Raw genomic sequence first — 22082 nt, 5'->3', positions numbered from 1 at the left:
TCATGCCTTTGGGGATTAAGAAATGTGTAAATGTGGGGCTGGAGTGTAGATTGTAGGATAACAGTGGGTAGGGCATTTGCCTTGCATGCGCCAACCCGGGTTCGATTCCCAGCATCCCATATCGTCCCCTGAGCACCGCCAAGGGTAATTCCTGAGTGCAGAGCCAGGAGTAATCTCTGTGCATCGCCGGGTGTGATCCAAAAAGCAAAAAAATAAATAAGTAAAAGAAAGAAATGTGTAAATGTTGAAAGTCACGTTAGCAAAAAAGATAATGCAAAAGGAAAGAGAATCAAAGTCTTTCAAGGCTGTATTTTGTATTTTGGAAATATTAAAAAGTAAACATTTATAAAAATTTCTTTGATAAACTAAGTAAACATGTTATAATATCTATGAAATTCTTAAAAAGTGAAGAAAAATTGAAATAAGCTAATAGATGAGGGAAAAGTGGATCACAAAAAACAAAAATTTAAGAAGCCAAGAAAGAGATATCAAAGCTATAGTACAGTGGGGATAAGGCGTTTGCCTTGCACTTGGCTGAACTGGGTTCAATCCCTGACACCCCACATGAAACCCCAGAGCCCACCAGGAGTGATCCCTAAGCACAAAGCTAGGAGTAAGCAAACTCTTAGCACAGCTGGGTATGGCCCAAAAGCCAAAACCCAGGAAAATAAAAAATCCAAGAAAGAAGACAAGGCAATAAAGAGAGTAAGACTGGGAGCTGGACTGATAGCACAGCGGGTAGGCATTTGCCTTGCATGCGGCCGACACGGGTTTGATTCCCAGCATCCCACATGGTCCCCTGAACACCACCAGGAGTAATTCCTGATACATGAGCCAGGAATAACCCCTGTGTATTGCCAGGTGTGACCCAAAAAGCAAAAATAAAGAGTAAGACAAATATAAAACAATATAAAACAAATAAAAAGCAGATTTAAACCCAAACATATAAGCAATTACATTAAAAAATATATATAACCACACTGAAATTCTCTAAAATACAGAAACTGTCATGTAAATTAAAAAAAAAGACCATTAAAAAATAAAGTCACTGGAAAAAAATGTAAAACAATATTAAAATATAGTATACAATTTGCAATGCAGTATTGTTGTAGTTTTCTTGGTTTTGTTTCCTAAATATCTTGGGCAAAATCCTCATCAGTCTAACTACTCTTCCACTGTTTTGCTGCTTCTTCCAAATGCTCGTACTCTGGAAGAAAACAATGGATAGATAGGATTTAGCTATCAGTTAGATATTGCATTCACTTAGATATTGAATCTGAAAGAAGAGACTGGGGGGGCGGGGGGAGGGAAGGCCTCAATTAAACAAAGGGCCAAAGAGGTAAACTGTGGAACACCCAGACAATGAAGCATTATTCAATGCTAAAAGCAAATGACTTATCAAGTCATGAAAGGCACAGAGGAACCTTAAGTATGATGTCAAATCTGAAAAGGCTATATACATTCCAGATAAATGACATTCTAAAAGCTATTTGAGGTAGATTGTAGGATAACATTACTTTGTCCTTTCTCCCTTGCCAGGATGAGCTTAGGTTTATCGGGTCACACCCATCAAAGTGCTCCCGAGTCACTCCTGTTCTTTTGTTTATCTGTAACCACTTCTCTATGCTCTCTTCCCCAGTTAATCAGCTTATTCCCCTAATCAGTTCCTATTAATTTGTAAGGTCAGATCTTTCTAGGACACTGAACTCAATAATGTAAGTTAATATTGCCTCTCTCCTCTCCTTATGTCTCTTGAATAGTTTACTTTAAAGCAATGTTCTTTTGTATAGACGCAAGAAAATAATTAATATTATGCTTTTGTAACTTGGGATTTAATTGGCTTCGAATATTATTCATTCCCGGGCATCTGCTTTCTCAATTTAAGCCTCAGTTGCCCTCACTTCCTAGCGCCCCCCAGAGCAGGGTCCTGACGAGGGACTGGATGGAACCAGGGCAAGCTGTAAGCTATGTGCTACCCTGGCATCGAGATGGGCCTGGCCAAAGTGCCACAATTCTTAACTATAAGAGCTTGATCATGACAAATGTTGTCATGATCCAAAAGTAACGACAAGACTAGGACCCTGCTAGAGATGGGAAAGACTAATCTGGCCTGAGTACTGTAGTCTGAGATTGAGATGGCCCCAGGAGAGCAATTCTATAAGCTTAATGCATCTCTTACTGTGTCCATACAAAATGATTAATATTATGAATGCTTATATGTTTGTTTGCTGGACAAGGAGAGGAGAAACACACCCATGGGATTCCTGCTAAAAGAGAAAATGTCCTAGAAGCTGCATCCCTAGGGAAAGAACTTTACCCCTATTGATTGTGACCACACCTATACGTAAGCCCAGCCCTTCATGGTTTGGGGATTTAACTAGACTGTAACAGTGGGCTGGGGCGTGAAGATCAGGATCAAAATCCAGAGGCAGAGCCAGGAAAGAGGGGTTCCAGATTGGGGCCCAGGAGAGAAGGAGAGAGACAGGAGTGAACGGAGATGAGAATGATCAATCAAACAGCTTGGCCCTCGCTTCCTCCGCCATCTGCCCCATGGCCCGGGCTGCCCCAGCTAGGGAAGCGGCCCGGGCCCCCCCAGAACCTGGGCGGTCAGGGGAAGGGCCATCGGGGCCACCTCCTGACCGCCCTCAGAGTTTTTACAGTAGATAAAGATAAAAAGTCTTCATAAGGGGCAGAGATTTACAGAAAATCATAGAGGATTTTTAAGGTAGCAAAAATATTCCAAATGAAACATTATGGGAGATACTGGTCATCTATATTTGTCTCAACCCAAAGAATGTATATCACCAAGAATTATTTCTAAAGTATGAACTCAGGGTGATAGTGATGTAGTGATTATGAACAACTGTGCATTAGTGATGTTGATAATGGAGATCTATGCATGTGTATGTGGGCAATCTCTGTATCTCACCCTCAATTTTTTTGAAAAGCTCAAACTGCTCTAAAAATGAGTCCTCGAAGAACCATACCCCAAAACATGAATTTTACTCTATTTTACTGCATCAATTTTTTTTTAAAAGCAACCCGATGTGTTTCATTTAACAATGGCTAATAGGTTACAGTGGTTAATTATGAACCAGCTATTCTCAACAAAGGTAACTAAAAGGCAAGCTGGGGCTAATCCTTTGAGTGGAATCTAACACAGGCGCTCACTCCTGGGTTCATGAATGAAAGAAAATGGTTCTATTTCTAAAAATGCACCACAGTCATTTTTCCACATTAGGAGTCCATTAAACTCACGGGGACAAAGTTTCAAGTCCACAGAAGTACCACAATAGACAAAGAACACAAATCCATCTCAAGATAGGATGCCTACGTCTCAATTATGCCACCTGCATTCCAACTCTTTTATGCAATGGGACAAATCTCAGAGGTGAACAGTATAAAATCTCAGAAGTTATATACTGGTGGTTAGTAACTGCAGTCAGAAATTCATGTGTGTTGGCTACTAAAATTAGAGACAGAACTAGGTTCAGAATTGTTGCTGGACACTTCTGGATATACCAAAACAAGAAACAAAGCTATAGAGATTACTGTTTCTTTAAAAATACATGACAAAAGCCATATACCTTAGTCTTTTTGCATTAGAGAGGAGATTTAAAAAGAAGAACTAAAGGCACAAAAGATTGGCACTTGGGGAATAGGTGTTTTATTTTCTTGGGAAATCTACTATTTTCTTAAAAATATCACTCTTCTTAAGTACCAATAATGAATCCACTGACAATAGTACATTCTAATTAAGAGAGGGAAACAAGTATCAAAAAATTGTCAAACTTCCCAAAATAATCTATTAAAATCCCACTCAATTTTATTTTATTGATTTCAAGTTTTGGGGTCATACCCAACCATGCCCAGGGGGCTGCATGGGATGTGAGGGCTGGGACCAGAGTTGGCCATGTGCAAGCCCTACTCAAGATTGTGCTGTCTATCTGACCCCCAAATCTCATTCAATTTTAAATATTCTTATTCAATCACTATCACTGTTCGCTCTAGGAACATGGAAGAGCCTCAAACCGATCGTTCATGATCTTGATGAAGAAGTCTGACCATCTGGTAGGTGGACGGCCACGCGACAGGGACAAATGGAGACATTACTGGTGCCCGCTCGAGCAAATCGACGATTAACGGGAAGTTAAGTGATTTAAGTGATTTTAATCACTATCACTATCACTATCAGTCTGTTGTTCATTGATTTGCTCGAGCGGGCCCAGTTACGCCTCCATTCATCCCTGTCATGTGCTAGTGTAGTCTGATGACATATTAAGGGCTCTTTCAGGGTCAGTGGAATGAGGACCACCATTGTTACTGTTTTGGGCACATCGAGTACGCCACGGGTAGATTGCCAGGCTCTGCCGTGCAGGCAGGATACTCTCAGTAGCTTGCCGGGCTCTCCTAGAGGGATGGAGGCTTTTGGGGCAGCCTCCAATCACCTTCACAGGTGTTCCCAATCAGGCATATATGCGGGCATGCTCTCAGTAGTCTGCCAGTTTCTCTTGAGAGCAAGAATTAGAGAATAATTAGAGAATTAGAGAATAAAGGAATAATTTATATTCAAACCTTTTATAATTTTGTAATTTTTATAATTTATTGCATAAAGTACTTCCAGTGTAATTTTGATTTTTTAAATCTAAGTGTCTTTCAAATTTTAGTATGTGTAAGTAGCACAGTGGTAGGGTGTTTGCCTTGCACGCAGCCAGGCCGGCAGATCCAGGTTCGATTCCCCCGCCTCTCTCGGAGAGCCCGCCGGCAAGCTACCGAGAGCATCTCACCCGCATGGCAAAGCCTGGAAAGCTCCCCGTGATGTATTCAATATGCCAAACACAGTAACAAGTCTCAAAATGGAGACATTACTGGGCCCGCTCGAGCAAATCGATGAACAACGGGAGGACAGTGGACAGAGAGTGTAAGTAATTAATTTTTAAAAATTGTGCATTTTTGGTTTGTGTATTGTGCTCAGGGCTTACACCTAGCTCTTCGGTCAGGGATCACTTCGGGTGGTGTTCAGAGGACAATTTGGGATGCCTAGGATCAAACCCAGGTTGGCCGCATGCAAGGTAAGCAGCCTAACCACTGTACCATCACTCTGGAGCCTGTAACTAGTAATTTAAAAAAAAAAACCTAATGTTATTATTTCAAAAATCAGATGGGCTGGTCACATAATGAGATTTAAAGATGACCGCTGGACTAGAGCTGTTACCAACTGGATTCCACGGGATGTCAAAAGACCGCGTGGCCGCCCACCTACCAGATGGTCAGACTTCATCATCAAGATCAAGAACGATCGGTTTGAAGCTCTTCATGTTCCCAGAGCGAACAGATGCCATTGGGCTACACTAGCACGCGACAGGGACAAATGGACACGTTACTGGCGCCCGCTCGAGCAAATCGACGACTAACGGGAAGTTAAGTGATTAAGTGATTAAGTAATGTTATTATTATATTATAGAGAAGGGACCAATACCAGTAAGACAATGATAGTTGGAAATGATCTCTCTGGACAAGAACTGAGTACTGAAAGTAGGTAAAGGGATGTACATGACAACTTCTCAGTACTTACATAGCAAACCATAATTTCCAGAAAAGGGGGGAGAAGGGGGAGAGGGGACAGAGAGAGAGAGAGAGGGAGAGAGAGAGAGAGAGAGGGAGAGAGAGAGAGAGAGAGAAAGAGAGAAGAAAAGTGCCTGACATAGAGACAGGCTGGGGGGCAGAGTGGGGGTGACAAAGGAATGGTAGGAGGGAAACTGAGGACACTGGCAGTGGGAAATGTTCATTGGTGAAGGGATGGGTATGGGAAAATGATCTGATTAAAACCCAATCATAAACAACTCTATGACTGTGTATCTCACAGTGATTCAATAATAATAATCATAGTAATAATAATATTACTCTTTGAAAAATAAAAGAAGAATCACTCTCATTATCCACCTCCCACATATAAATAAACTGAGTCTCTTGCCCCACATCTATGATGGGAGGTTTTCAATAAATATGTATGCAACAAAAGACCCAATATCGCTATTTGGAATTTTCCCCAACATTCAGACCTGCCACAAAGACATAATTAGAAAATTTGTTTTCTAGAGAGAGAGTAAAGTGAAAATCTTCCACACAGGCAGGGGATGGGTGGGAGGGGGGTATACTGGGGTTCTTGGTGGTGGAGAATGTGCACTGGTGAAGGGATGGGTGTTTGATCATTGTATGACCAACTGAGACTTGAACGGAAAGGCTTTGTGACTGTTCTCACGGTGATTCAATAGACCAAAAAAAAGGACTAAATAAATAAATATGTATACAAGTCAATAACCTACCATCATCACTACCATTCCCAAAAAAAGTAAACCAAACACTAGAAGAAAAAAAATCCTAATGACTGTTGACTCTATGCACAGAAATGAGATAGATTTACCAAAATAAAAACCAAATTTGAGGGGCTAGAGCGATAGCACAGCAGGTAGGGCATTTGCCTTGTATGCAGCCGACCCTGTTTCGATTCCCAGCATCCCATATGGTCCCCTGAGCAACGCCAGGAGTAATTTCTGAGCGCAGAGCCAGGATGCACCCTGTGCATCGCCGAGTGTGACCCAAAAAGAAAAAAATAAATTAAATTTAGTTTTGGGTAAATCTGACCCAATGTTATAAAATTTATTCATTATTCAGTCCTACACAGGAACAATAGGTTGTCACATAAACCATATGTGATGCAGAGGACGGAACAGCTCTCCATAAATTATACTGAGGATGGCTCCCTACTCAATTAGCAGAGGAAAACAAAGCCCTACCTCTCCTTTCTGCCACATCTCTTCAACTATGCCATTTTGAACTAAGTACATTTCAAATCATAAAGAGATGTTTCATTCTAGGAAATCATAAAAAGGGCAAATACTTCTAGTTCTGCCACTGAAATAAAATAATATTTATACCTTTTTACTTTTCAAGAGAGACTCAGTTTATATGTGGGAGCTGGATAATGAATGAGAGTGATTCTTTATTTTTCAAAGAGTAATATAAAGGTATATCCCCATCTTATTATCTCATTCCTACTTTGGACAAACTGGCAGGCTACCGAATGTAACCTGCCCACACAGCAGAGTCTGGCAAACTCCCCGTGGCGTACCCAATATGCCAAATACCAGTAACAATGATGGGTCTTATTCTCCTAACTCTGAAAGAGCCTTGAATCTCAGGGCTAGGACGAAGGAGACGTTACTGGGGCCTGCTCGAGGCAATCGACGAATAACAGGATGGTCGTGATCGTGATCGTCGTGATCCCCAGTGCACATTTAGCAATAACATTTATACCTTTTTACTTTTCTATATTTTCTCTCCTATGATTTTCTTTACTCTTTTCTAATCAGACACCATTTCCTGGCACAATAAGTGAAGATCATCTTTCTGAAATATCCCTTTAACCAAATTCTAATACTCTGTCAGTCACACATTGTCATTTTTAGGGGGTGGGGGCAGCACCCTTGGTGGTGTTTGGGGACTACACCTGACCCTAATGCTCAGGTATTGCTCCTGTTGATACTCAGGGAACTGTGAGATGGATCGAATCAAACTGAGGACTCCCACACGCAAAGCATGTGCTTCAGATTTGAGCATCTCCAGCCCAATATTTTGTCCTCCATGTAGGGCTGGAGCGATAGCAGGGCTGGAGCGATAGCACAGCGGGTAGGGTGTTTGCCTTGGAAGCGGCCAACGTGGCCGACCCGAGTTCGATTCCTCTGCCCCTCTCGGAGAGCCCGGCAAGCTACTGAGAGTATCTCGCCCGCACGGCAAAGCCTGGCAAGCTACCTGTGACGTTCTCGATATGCCAAACACAGTAACAATTGTCACAATGGAGATATTACTGGGCCCGCTCAAGCAAATTGATGAACAACGGGAGGACAGTGACAGTGACAGTAGGCATCAACCAGGAGACCTAGTGATTTAATCTCACAGATCTAAATCCTTCAAATCTGCTTCCCGTCCCATCACTTCTACCTTAAAGCCAGCTTCCAAGAAAACACAGTGTTTGTCTTGCAAGTCCCTTTCATTGAACTGCATGCATTTTACTTAATTGGAGGTTAAACCACTCCCTTTATTTGCCCCAGATCCAGCCTCTTAAAAGTCTAGTTTTAGTGGTGAACTGAACTTATGAGAGTGTTCCTCAGAAAAGTCCCCAGACAGTACTGTGTACTTTCAATGTTTACAACCACATTAGCAATAATTTTTTCCCTGAAATTCAACATTTCAAAGTTAAAAAAAAAAAAGCTAAGAGTTGTGAAGACCACCTTTAGAGTCAATTAGCACCTGTAAATTTTTCATGGGAGACTCGCTTTTTGAATCTTCAATTGTGAAAAAAAAAATTGAGCGCAAAAGATAAAAGTATTTAAACTACTTGAATATATAAAAAGGAAATCAACTGATATACAATTTTTTTAATGTGTGTGCTTTTTGGGTCACACCAGCAATGCAGAGGTCACTCCTGGCTCATGCACTCAGGAATCACTCCTGGTGGTGCTCAGGAGGACCATATGGGATGCTGGGAATCGAACCCGGGTTGGCCGCGTGCAAGGCATACGCCCTACCTGCTGTGCTATCGCTCCAGCCCCTGATATACAAAACTTGAGGCAGAATGATAATGAATCAAAAGTTGATGATTTTAACTTTCATCAACTTTTAATTGCATAAAATTACATAAAGAGGGAGGGGGAAATTTCTCCTTAGCTCTTTCAGATGATGAGGAAAATCACACAGAATGCCTTTTTCAATTCTAAGTGGGTTTTATCAAATCTCCGTAGCAGCATTTTCTTTATTTTGGGAATTGATTCCAAAACATTTCTCAAAGTCTGTGCAAAATGATTCAAGCCCAAATTTGTATTTAACTCATGCTCATGGCTTTTTAGCGAAGTGATTCAAGAAAGGCGAGATAAAATGAGTTACAGATAATCACCACCACCATCTACAGAACACCTTCAGCACATTAAGCCGTTTACATTATTTCTTGCTTCATTTTATCAAACTGGCTTACAAATAAGATAAAAGGTGAGAAAGTTGAAGTGATGTAAGTCTTGGTGACCCGGTTAGTAAACATTAAAGTCAGGAGACAGAGGCCAGGAGACACAGACCAAAAATTCACAATCCTGGGTCCCCTTTGCTCCCTCTGATGAAGAGGACAGACCCATCTATCAGCACCATCTGCACCACCAGGAGGTAAGAGAGGGGAATCCCTGAATTATAGCGCGCACACACACAGACACACACACACACACACACACACACACACACACACAAACATGCTGGCGGTGGGGAGGGCAGAGAAAAACGCTTCCTTCTTGGTTTTGTTCAAAGTGAGTCAAGCAAAATGAGACTACAAATTCAGCAACAAGATGGAGATCCATTCACATAATCTGTTGTTAGAATCTACCCACAAAGATTCTCAACTAGAACTACACATTAGAATTACAGTCTTCCCTGGGAGATTTTGATGTGACTGGTTTATAGTGGGGGTCCCAGAATTTTAAAACAGTTCTCCAGTGGATCTGAATGAAAAATCACTTCCTTAGATACTGCGTAACTGTGTGCATATATGGATGTAAATGAACTTAATATTTATTATCCGTTCTTTTTCCCTATCACAGTATTCCTGGTAAAAGCAGACACAGAAGCACAAAAGGTTGATGAGAAAAGGGTCTATGATGTGGGGTATTATTACCTGGGTTGTATCTTCCATCAGTCCACGAATCTTCTCCACGACATCATTGCGCCGGTGTTGGCGTAGGGCACTGATTAACTGGGCGAGGCTGGCCTCAGGGCCCCTGATGGTCCAGTGCTGCAGAGCTGCATAGGCCCGTTCGTGGTCCGCTGTGTACCCATTGGAGAAGGCAGCCACCTCCCTCTCACTGGCATTGCACAGAAACTGATAGATGTCCTTCCACTGGCTTCCTACTTGGGCTGCTACAAGCTTCAAGATGTCAATACCTGCATCAGAGACAAAACAAAATATGGTCATGAGAGAAGGCACATCTGTCTTAAGGACCTGAAAGGAGCATGTCTTCCCATTGCCATACATTGCATAGTCTTATTTAAACACTTGTTGCATGTAACCCATCCTGGTCTAGTCGTCAAGTAGCACTGTAGCACTGTAGCACTGTTCTCCTGTCACTGTCACTGTCATGGTCCTTCCATTGTTCATCGATTTGCTCGAGCGGGCCCAGTAACGTCTCCATTGTGACACTTGTTACTGTGTTTGGCATATTGAATACATCACAGGCAGCTTTACTGTGCGGGCGAAATACTCTTGTAGCTTGCCAGGCTCTCCGATAGTTCATCGATTTGCTTGAGCAGGCAACCAGTAACAATTCCATTGTGAGACTTGTTACTGTTTTTGGCATATGGAATATGCCACGGGGAGCTTGCCAGGCTCTGCCGTGTGGGCGGGATACTCTCAGCAGCTTGCGGGGCTCTGAGAGGGATGGAGGAATTGAACCCAAGTCAGCCATGTGCAAGGCAAACGCCCTACCTGCTGTGCTATCACTCCAGCCCCAATCCGGTCAGGTAGCTCCTACAAATTTCACTTCCTGAATATCGAACCTAAGAAGCAACCTCAAGAGTATAATCAGTCAGTCACCCCTAAGAGATTTTCTTTGCCAGAAATTGAACCCTTCAAGGATATATAGCAAGTGTTCCACATCTAAGCTATAAAAGATGTCCTCTAAAAGATGTTTTGAAAGCCACACCCAAACAAAACAGAGCATTAGCTAAAAACAATGGGAACCTATTAAATTAGAGCCTCCCAGACTAAAATGAGATTTAGAAAAAGAGTAAGCCACTAATTAAATTTGCAGTGGTGTTTGTCCATCAAAGCCTGGGGACGAATATTTAGATGCTGGCAAACATGGCCACTATTGTCAAGAGATGGGGCAGCCAGTTGTTGCAGTCCAACAAAAAAATTCCCCAAGAACTTCCAACTTCTTGTTCCCTAATTCTATACCAACAAGAATTTTCTGAACTAGTCTGGGTCTCCTAAATTGACTGCATTGATACCATCAAGTCAACAGTCAAAAGGATAATACAATAATAATTGTGATTACCTTTTAGGTGTTATGTTCAGGCATGAGCTCACCGAACATCTTAAAAAAGCATTAACAGGTTAAAAAGAAAAATTCAAAAAGTTTGGCAATTTGCCAAATGTCCTAAATAAGAGGGCTGGGAATTGAACCCAAGCTACAGGAAAATGTTCCTCTAGCTTATCAGTCACTATTTAACTTGGGCAGCATAGTCTGCGGTTGCCAGATCTGATGAAGGCAGGGTAAAATGCCAATCACATGTCAAACTCAAGACAGGCACCTGGCACCCACCTTCTGGGAGATGCAGTTTTCCCCAAGTACCACTGAGAAAATACTTTGATTATCTTTCCCTTTACATCACCTTCTCTTCAATTGTACTTAGGCCTTGCCATCTGTCAATGGGTACAACCCATTTACAGTAAGAGTTCTAGTCATTTACAACAGGTGATGAGTCCAGAGTCAATACTAGGTCTTTTTTTCTTTCTTTCTTTCTTTTTTTTGGCTTTTTGGGTCACACCTCATGATGTACAGGGATTACTCCTGGCTCTGCACTCAGGAATCACCCCTGGCAGTGCTCAGGGGACCATATGGGATTCTGGGAATCGAATGCAGCTTGGCCGCGTGCAAGGCAAATGCCCTACCCACTGTGCTATTGCTCCAGCCCCAATACTAGGTCTTTATGAGGCCCATCTCCCATGCCCAGTCATCAGTTATTATAGTTATTAAGTTCCTAAAAACATTCATAACTCATATCATAATAAGCAATAGAAAATAAATCTAGAATCTTCCTGTGGCAGGCAAGCTTGAACAGTGGTTGGAAAACTCAAAATAATGATGGTGGGAAGGTGTAATGGTGGTGGAATTGGTGCTGAAATACTGAATATAATCAATTAATATGAACAACCTTACAAAAAAAAACCCGTAAAAATAAAAAAAAATAAAAAAGCAAAAAAAAATTCATAACTCAATCAGGAGTAAAAAAATCAAGTTCCGAATTAACTAGAGGTTAACAAGAATAACACCTTTTTGGCTTGAGTCAGTTATTGAATAAAATATTTATAAAATGGGCTACCCACTTTCGGTTCAAGAGAATTTCTTTTGGGAAGGACAGACTATGTGGTTCCTTACTACAAATCCTTACTTGGCCATGCCTTCCCCTTCAGGCAGCTGATTTGGAAAACTGCATGTACCTCTTGAACCAACTGCTCAAAGCACTGTCTTTGAAAATATTCAAATTCCTTGTTGAAGATTGCTTGCTTGTCAATGGCAAAAGCGGGGTGCCACAAACGGAGGCAGGACTGTACTTCTTAAACTATTTTCCCTGGCAGCATGGAATACTTGATCCAGTGACTTTCTCAGTGCTCGTGTTTACCCAATAGAGAGCTTTTGACTTCAAGCAGATGCCCCACAAAACCCACGTCCTATTTAAAACTCAACAGGTAACTTGAAAGAGCAAGCCAGCACTTTGTGGTTGATGTGGTCGATTCTTCCAAACACCAAAAGGCTTGTTCGTCCTTGAATCTTAATTTAGGTCGAATTTGACAAAGGCCCACAGTGTCTAACATGAAAACATGACTGCATTTTCGTGTATGTGGGAGCAGTGCCGAGATCTTCATGAAGTTGGCGACCATGTGGCTTTGGGCAAACCACTAACTGTCATGTGCATTTCCTCATTTGCACAATGGAGAGCCTCTCTCGGTTCCCTGGGGTGGAGCTGATTAACATTTTCTATAGAGTTGATTTATTTTTGGAAGTACCCCCTCATTATAAATGCTGCACGCCCTGGGCACAAAAACTTAAGACTAAATGCATTTCTGATGTAAATACACAGTCTTTATAGAGTAATTACAGAGTTTAAAAGGCTTAAGCTGAACAACAGCTCCTTCATCCAAAACCCAGTGTTTATACTTTTTTTTTGAGCCACAAAAAGAAAAAAAAATAAGAAAAAGACATAAAAAATACAAAGAATGGATACAATGTGTTTTTTTTCCTTTAACAAAAATTGACTCCAAGTTAAATTTAAGAGCCATAAACCATGTTTCAAATTATTTTTTTTAATGTAGGAATACTGCTATTTATTCAGCCACTGATTAGCTGATTGAATTGGGCATGAACTCCACCTTACTTTTTTTTTTCATGATTTTATTTATTTATTTTCCTTCTTATTTATTGAATCACTGTGGGAAAAGTTACTAAGCTTTCAGGTTTAAGTCTCGGTCATACAATGATCAAACACCTCTCCCTTCACCAGTACTCATTTTTCACCACCAAGAACCCCAAAATACGCCCCTTCCCACCCCTCCCAAGGCCTGTGAGGCAGATGATTTCCACTTAACTCTTCTCTACATTGATTGCATTCGTTATTTCGACAAAAGATGCACCATTATTGTTTAGAATTTCCCCCCAACAATTGTTTTTCTACTATGAAAATATGGAGTCATAACTAATGACCTAGCCAGGGCCCCTCCTACATGGAATGTGATAACTCTAAAGATGGCAGAGACAACCCCATCCAGGCCCTCAGCTTAGCACTTGATCACAAAACCAAAGGAAGCAAGGACAGAATAGTCAGAACTATCTAGGGAATTTGCTGGATTATGTCCCCATCCCGCCACTGTCACCAAAGGGAAAAGGAAAAACTATGGAAGCGTTCGAGTGTTTTGAAGTTGAAGAGATTAATACAGTGGGTGAGGCACTGGCCTTGCATGTGATGAACCTGAACCTGGGTTCTACTCCTGGACTCCAGACCCCATACTGTTCCCATTCCCTACCACCACCACCCACCCCCCCAGCCCTGTCCTTGGCCACCAGGAGTAATCCTTGATGAGCCAGAAGTAAGCTGAGCACCACCTCAGTGTGTGGCTCACCTCCCACCCCCTCGGAAAAAAGAAGAGTATTTTTTGAGCAGCCACTATGTGTTCTTGTGGTAGATTGACTGGATATTATCAGGAAATTGTAAAACAAAAAGTCTATCACCAAGAGAAGGAAGTAAGATCAATGCAATACAAAAGTTGGACTTTGAAAGTGTTTTAGGTATCACTGTGTCTGTCATCCTGTTGTTCATCGATTTCCTCGAGCAGACACCAGTAACGTCTCCTTCGTCCTAGCCCTGAGATTTTAGAAAGTGCCACATTTGAGGATGATGTCATTAACTGGAGAGTTAGCTCTTGGGGGAAGAGAAGGGAATGACACAAGGAAGGTTGGTGGACAGAAGGGACCACAGGATTTGTTGTTGTTACTGTTTTTAATGATCTTTAAACTAAGTTCCATTGCCAAAACGGGATGGACAAAAGTGGACCCCTTTTTTTTTTTAAGTTTTTTAATTTGGCGGCCACCCTCGGTCTTGTTCTTACACTTAGCTCTGCACTCTAAGACCATTCCTGGTGGACTTGGGGATCGGACCTAGGTCAGCTGAATGCAAGGCAAGTGCCTATTCACTATACAATCTCTCTGGTGGAATGGGTCTTCTTTTTATCTGTGCATGATTTAATGCTTATTATTCCTTTTAAATATATAGTATAGTATATGCATGTTTAAATATAAATATACTGTATACATTTATATACAAATATAAATAAATAGTAGCACTATAGCACTGTCCTCCTGTTGTTCATCAATCTGCTCGAGCGGGCACCAGTAATGTCTCCATCGTGAGACTTGTTGTTACTCTTTTTGGCAAATCGAATATGCCACAGAGAGCTGGCCAGGCTCTGCATATGGGCGGAATACTCTCCTGGCTCTGAACTCAGGAATTACTTCTAGCAGGGCTCAGAGGCCAGTGCCAGGGATTGGACCTGCCTCATGCAAGGCAAAGTACCTTATCTGCTGTATGCTCTCTCTCGCCCTGAATCAAGTTATTAAAACCTTGCCACAAAATGCCAAGTATCACACTTCAGGACCTATGGTTCTCCTTTCTGATCGTTCCATTGCGTCAGAGAATGTATTATCTCATAGAATTCAAGCACAGATGGGTTGGGAGACCTGAATCTAGTGTTCTGTGTGTTTTTGGAAATTCACTAGACACGTTAGAAGGTGCTCCGTGGCACAGAAGGACACCGTAACAGAGAGACCAATGCAGAAGACAAGCGTTTCTCTGCCCTGACCACCCTCAGAGCACCCACCTAGCACACAGGGCCTCTTCCCAATGAGCTGACACTGTCTGCTATGCCATGAGGGAGCTAAAGAAAGGCAGGAGGCAATCAACGGGGTTATTGTGGAAGAAAGGACATTTTCCAGCACATTATGAAACTCCGAATGAAATATTAGCTGGGTGACAACTCTAATTTGAGGCTCATTCTGCAAAGCTCAGTGTCAGCTCCACTGTATGAAAAAGGTCCCTCCTCTTTTTATACAGACCTAAATTGACTTTTCTAATCAGAGAAGGTAGTACAGCTCTTTGGCTCGGGAGACAAGTATCTCCGATGAATGCCATCATTAAGACGCCACAATAAAGCCTTTCCTGGAAGAGATACGCAGGGCAGAGCTACAGGGCCGGGGGGGGGGGGGGGGGGGGGGGGGACAAAGGCCCTCGTAATCCACAGTCTTCTGGGTTTCTTCTAAGGGACCAGATTCCACTCAGAATGTGCGCGTCGAGGAGATGAATATGTGTGTAAGCTTTCCAAGGTTGACAACTTCTCATCATTTGGAAGAGCTCAGCATTTCCACTGCATTGCCCGTACTTGTTACATGGGAAAGTCAGTTCTCATTATTCTTCTAAGCAAATGAGGTACAGACACAAATAATGAGAAAATTCCCATGGAGGCAATTAATCCACAGCCTCCTCCCAATTCCCCAGCGCCAGCTTCTCCACACACACTCAGCAGACTCCCGAGGAGGGCATGTGGGAAGCAGGGCATGAGATTGAAAATTCTCTATCACCACCTTGAATCCCGCCCCCCACAGACACACAGACACAAGCACACACACATGAACACGCAACTTGCTCTTAAAAAGTTGAACACTGTGGGGCTTGCAGCAATAGACAGCACAGCGGGTAGGGCGTTTGCCTTGCACGCAGCCCACCCAGGTTTGATTCCCAGCATCCCATATGGTCCCCCGAGCACCGCCAGGAGTAATTCCTGAGTGCAAAGCCAGGAGTGACCTCTGTGCATCACCAGATGTGACCCAAAAAGAAAAAAAAAAATGTCGCACTCTGTGACCTCAAGCTTGCTGATGATATACAGATGAATACAATATATATGTTTACTCTCAGAAAAATGCATATCATGATCAAAAACTTGTCATGCCGTTGGAAATACCTTTTCTGATCACCTTTTGCCAAACCCCACAATCTGCTGATAACAGCAACCTAGCATCCCCAAGGCCTCATACATACTAGAAATGCAGCAAAAAACTTATGGGGAGTAGGAGGTGGAATGGTGTTAGGACCATTCTAACAGCAGCATCTAGAGGACCTTTATGTGGTGCTGGAGGTCAAACCAGGATTGACCCTGTGTAAGACAAGTGCCTTAACCCTGACCCTATATCTTTGGCCCCCACTGAAAATTTTTTAAGATTTTGTCTTGCGTTCCTTCCTGCCTGAATCTCCTATCTCCCTTTGCTATATATATATATATATATATATATATATATATATATATATCCTTCTCTGTCAACACTATGATTTATTTTATTTTATTTTGCTTTTTGGATCACACCTAGCAATACACAGGGGTTGTTCCTGACTCATGCACTCAGGAATTACTCCCGACAGTGCTTGGGAGAACATATGGGATGCTGAGAATCGAACCCGGGTCTGCCGCTTGCAAGGCAAATGTCCTACCCACTGAGCTATCACTCCAGCCCCTGTCGACACTATAATTTAAGCCACTGAGAAATCTGTGATCCATTACTTACAGTGGAGGGCCGGCCTGCCTGTCTGGTCTCCAATTTTCACTTACAGTAAGAAGGCAATGGCTTTCAGACATACGGATGCAGATCTTGTGCAAGGGTCTCTCCCTCTCTCTTCCCACTGAGGGAGATGATTTACGTGTCCACATCTACGGCAGAGCTCATCAGGAGGAAAGTTCTCCCAGAGCATCCTACTATAGCAGAATCTGCCCGCAGAGAAGCTGATCAGGCTGTGGTTTGTCCAGCCTGACAAAAGTGGCCACTAAAAGTAGCAAACCCACAAATTTTATAGTAACTGATATCCTATGATTTAAGAGGAAAACGGTTTATCTATAGGAATCACTCTGAAGGCATCACAAAGAAAATTGCTTTATCGGCCCTGGGACTTGGTCTGAGTTAAAAATAACTCCACTCTAAATGGAGATACACAAGTTGGAGGAACTGAACTGAAGAAGTTAAGGAGGTGAAAAGGGACCCTGGTATAAAGGTGTAGGTATCTTGGCACGCTAGTGTACACCATGGTGTAGTAGCAAGTAAGTTAGAACAATACTATTGTAAACTAGGCTATGGCAATCAAAACAATTAAATTCTTTAAATTTTAATTTAAAAATGGAGGAACTATTTGGGTTTCATTTTTAAAAATAGGATTTCTGAAGCAGAATTAATCACTTCTTTGATGAAGCTGCAGTGGACACTCACTGTAAGCTCACTATGAAAAAGTCTTACAAAGTTAACAGCCAGAAGATCACGATCACAATCACGACCATCCTGTTGTTCGTCGATTGCCTCGAGCAGGTCCCAGTAACGTCTCCTTCATCCTAGCCCTGAGATTTTTAAAAAGTGCCATATTCAAGGCTCTTTCAGGCTTAGAAGAATGAGACTCATCATTGTTACTGGTATTTGGCATATTGGGTACACCACGGGGAGTTTGCCAGACTCTGCCGTGTGGGCAGGTTACATTTGGTAAACAGCCAGAAGATTGATGAACAATGCTTTATCAAAATCGTCTTTTGGGTTTAGGGCCGGCATTCAGTTATTATTTCATAGATATTATTTCATTCCTCAGAGGGAAACAGTAAACCAAAAAAAAAAAAAAAAAGGTCTCTTTCCTCTTTGTCCTAGTCTGTGTTGAAGTTGCTCATTTATTCATTCACAAAAACGTATGCAGTGCTTATTTTAGCCTCAGACACCATCCTCGGCTTCAGGCTCACCACAGTGAACTAGCACAAAGCAAAATCAAAGTCCTTTCTTCCTGAGGCCTTCATTCTACTGAGGTAAGGCAGGAAGAATAAAGAAATCATCAAATATTTAGCATGTCAGAGAGCAGTGAGTGCTAAGAAGAAAGCTAATGCTACAATGGAAGGAAGAAAAGCCGGGATGCCATTTTGGGTACCAGCCTCTGCCCCATATCTAAGGGGATGAGGATGAATTATATCTATCGAGTCCTAGATGATGGCCGCAGATGTAGTTCAGTGGGCTGGGCACAGGCTCTCCAAGCAAGAGTTTGAGATTTGATCCTCAGCACGGCACGATCCCCAGAATATCACTGGGAGTGACTCTGAGCCAGAAGAAGATGCCTGGGCAACACCACGTGTGAATAAAGATTTATGAGGCTGGAGTCATCCTATAGCATAGGGTGCTTGCCTTGCATGTGACTGACCCAAGTTCAAGCCCTGGCACCCCATTTAGTCCTCCCAGTACAAAGCCAGGAGTAAACCCCGAGCACCAGGAGCCCCCAAACTAACAATCAATAAAAGGCCCAGAATAAGGGTGATGGCACATACAGAGGGTTGAGAAAACCTGGGGAAGATGGAGTGCAGGATTCTCCCATTAGCAAAAATCCCCAAGGATGGGATAGGCCCCTAGGTAAAAGAATTTAAGTCTCAGAATGCTTAAGAGTTTGCAAAAATGTACCCCAGAAATAAAAATGCCAGCGTAAGCAAAAATAGAATAGAAAATTGTCAGAACTTGATTTTTTTAATTTTTTCTTTTTTTGCTTTTTTGGGTCACACCCAGAGATGCAGAGGGGTTACTCCTAGCTGTGCACTCAGGAATTACTCCTGGTGGTGCTCGGGGGACCATACGGGATGCCGTGAATCGAACCCGGGTCGGCCGCATGCAAGGCAAACGCCCTACCCCCTGTGCTATCGCTCCAGCTCCAAAACTTGAGAGTTTTAAGGGTGCCTTCTGCCTCTACTATTGTGTTGGTCCATCTCCTTATTGTTTGCTTGTCTCTGCAGCTGTTCCCTGCTGGGAAGGGTCAAAGGGGCTAATTGGCTTTAGACACTGGAGGAGAGTGAGGAGAAGAGTGTCCAAGGTGGACACACATGGCTGGGAGCAGAGGACAGACTGCACTGGATCTTTAACCAACTCTGTCCAGCAAAGTCACTGGAGAGTCGATGGCTTTTCCATGGCTTGATGGCTGCCGCTCAGGATGACATGATCTCACTTAGATCTGAACGGTAGCGCTCTGCGGCGTGAAGAATCAACTGGAGAGCACACAGAGAGAAGGAGAACGAGCACATGGGACACGCCTCAGCGGTCAGCCAGGAGGCAGGAAAAAGTGAGAGGGGCCAGACTGTGCTGGTGGACAGGAGAGGAAACAGCTTGTGCACAGATGTTCTAGTGAATGAAACACTGGTGACTGTAAGAAGGAAAGGAGTCAGCCTGCACGGAATGAGAAGTCACTTCCTGCAATGCGTAACAGGTGTAGAGAGTCACTTTGAGACTCTGGGGCATATTAAGTGTGAGGTAGACACAGGAGACTTCTGGGTCTGTGAAGCATCTTGAGCACAGGTACAAGACCCAAGCTTGAATATTACCGAGTTTGGGTATTACATGCATTTGGGTAACACGAGCAGACAGGCGCTCCCTTAGGTAGGGAGAAAAGAGCTCTGAGCCCTGAGACTTGGCTCTGAAGAGACCGACTGAAGAGAAAGAATCAGAAAAGATGGGAAAGGCACAGAGAGATGGGAGAACTGGAGAGTGTAGAGACCTGGAAGCCAAGAGAAAAACAGGTTTTAAGGAGAAGGAAACCAAAACTGTCTCAAGGGGCCAAAAGGTCAAAGAAAAAAAACCTGAGAACTGAACAACACAATTGGAACTGTATGGGAAGACAAGGTTGTGGGACCAGAGCGAGAGCACAGCGGGGAGGCTGTTTGTCTTGAGTGTGGCCGACCCAGGTTCGATCCCTGGCATCCCATATGGTCCCCCGAGCACCGCCAGGAGTGCTTCCTGAGTGCAGAGTTAGTAGTATTGCGGGTGTAAACAAAGAGACAAAAAACAAAAAAACAAAAATAACAAAGACAAGCCTTGTGACTGAAAGAGAGCTATATTGGGACCAGTGTTAATAGGGTGCCTGCTTTGCAGGTAGCTGACCTGGGTTCAATCCCTGGGATCCCATATAGTTCCCTGAGCATTGCCAGGAGAAATTCCTAAGTGCAGAGCTCAGGAATAGACCCTGAGCATCACTGAGTATGTTCCCAAAACAAACAATAATATTAATAACAAAAATAAAAGTCATATTTAATTGATGCCAAACATGTGAATGCAGATTTGTTTATTTGGGGGGCTCTCTAGGGACCTGCAGGGCACTCCCATTAGCCAGGTGGGACTGGGAGTCCAATACTCCGGCCCTGCAGTGCTCAGGAGCTCTAAGTCTATAACCAGGGGAGTAAGGTCTGTGTCCCCAAGATTTCTCCCTGAATAGATATTTTAATCAATGTTGTTAGCTTGGTTGCAAGGGTCTTCTGTCTTCGGGGCTGGAGCGATAGCACAGTGGGTAGGGTGTTTGCCTTGCACACGGATGACCCAGGTTCGATTCCCTGCATCCCATATGGTCCCCCGAGCACCGCCAGGAGTGATTCCTGAGTGCATGAGCCAGGAGTAACCCCTGTGCATCGCCAGGTGTGACCCAAAAAGCAAAAAAAAAAAAAAAAAAAAAAAACAGAAAAAAGGAAAGAAAAAGGGTTTTCTACCTTGGTGGGATGTAAAAGTATGATACGTCTCCATCAAAGGTGTCCTAAGTTTGATAAACTATAGTATTTTTTTGGTCATTTATATACTTAAGCCTTGTATTTTTTAAAAATTTGACACTATCTACAAACTATCTATAAACAAAAACATTGGATTTTTTTTTAATGTGTCCTGCACTGCCAATAACCAATGACTACTGAAGAATGATCAACAGAATTCTAGAAACTGTTCCTCTTCGGCAAATATCTGCTTATGCAATACCTAACCAGACTTATTCAAGGACGCTTGTTTTTCAGGGTCCCCCCCCCCCGACAGCTTCTATTTTCTATTTGTATTTTAGTGCCTGGCGGGGCAAATATTGATGTTTTCAATGTCCTAATTTATATTTAAAAGCTGTTGGCTAGATATATGACAGAATAAACAGAATAAAATGTGACATTTTTTAAAAGGAAAATCTTTTTTAAAAGAGGTTTTAAACCTTTAAAGAGGAGATGACTCAGGGCTGGAGCGATAGCACAACGGGTAGGGTGTTTGCCTTGCACACGGCTAACCTGGGTTCGATTCCCAGCATCCCATATGGTCCCCCGAGCACTGCCAGAAGTAATTCCTGAGTGCCAGGCCTGTGCATCACCTGGTGTGACCCAAAAATCAAAAAAAGCCAACAAACAATAAAACAATAATAGTAATAAAATTAATAAAGATTATTAATAAAAATTAATAATAATTTAGCCACAGAGCATATCCAGGTATGGCCAGGAATTAAATAAATAAAAAAAAAATCACCCAGGAAAGAAAAACCTTCCCATAAAGTTTAGAGAAAGAATGAATTAGTGGGTGGGTCTCGGGAGGACAGCACTTTCCATTTCCAAGAGCAAAGGTCACAGCTCTGGCCACTCTGAAGACAAGATCCAGCGTTTTGGGTCCCCAGCTAAGAGGCTTTCTCTCCTCCAGCCTCGGTTCTGCACGCTCTGCAGCCCGCAAACAGCCGAGGAGGTTAAACAGAAAGGCGTTGTCGGCTGGGGATGGCATTCTGGAAGCCAAGGTGGAAAAGGCAGGGATGCAGGGGCTCTGGGCAGGATGGAAAAACAGCCCAAGCCTTGCTGCCACTGAGAAATGACCGCGGCCCTGGGTCAACCCGGGCACAGCGTGAGGACAGAGCAGCCTCTTAAATAATCCGCTCCCTTCAGC

The 22082-nt window shown here is 42.8% G+C and overlaps 1 protein-coding gene across 1 annotated transcript in view; it reads right to left on the bottom strand.

Moving 5' to 3' along the window:
• Positions 1-22082, bottom strand: part of TNFRSF21 (TNF receptor superfamily member 21) — an 82877-nt gene that overhangs the window by 18700 nt on the left and 42095 nt on the right. The window contains exon 4 of the mRNA XM_056126105.1: positions 9716-9981. Within this exon, the coding sequence (XP_055982080.1) occupies positions 9716-9981 (266 nt within the window). The remainder of the gene's footprint in view (positions 1-9715; positions 9982-22082) is intronic.

The sequence above is a fragment of the Sorex fumeus genome, unplaced genomic scaffold (assembly GCF_029834395.1).
Source record: "Sorex fumeus unplaced genomic scaffold, SorFum_2.1 ptg000061l, whole genome shotgun sequence".
Classification (NCBI taxonomy): domain Eukaryota; kingdom Metazoa; phylum Chordata; class Mammalia; order Eulipotyphla; family Soricidae; genus Sorex; species Sorex fumeus.
This window is presented reverse-complemented; position numbering and strand designations above follow the sequence as displayed.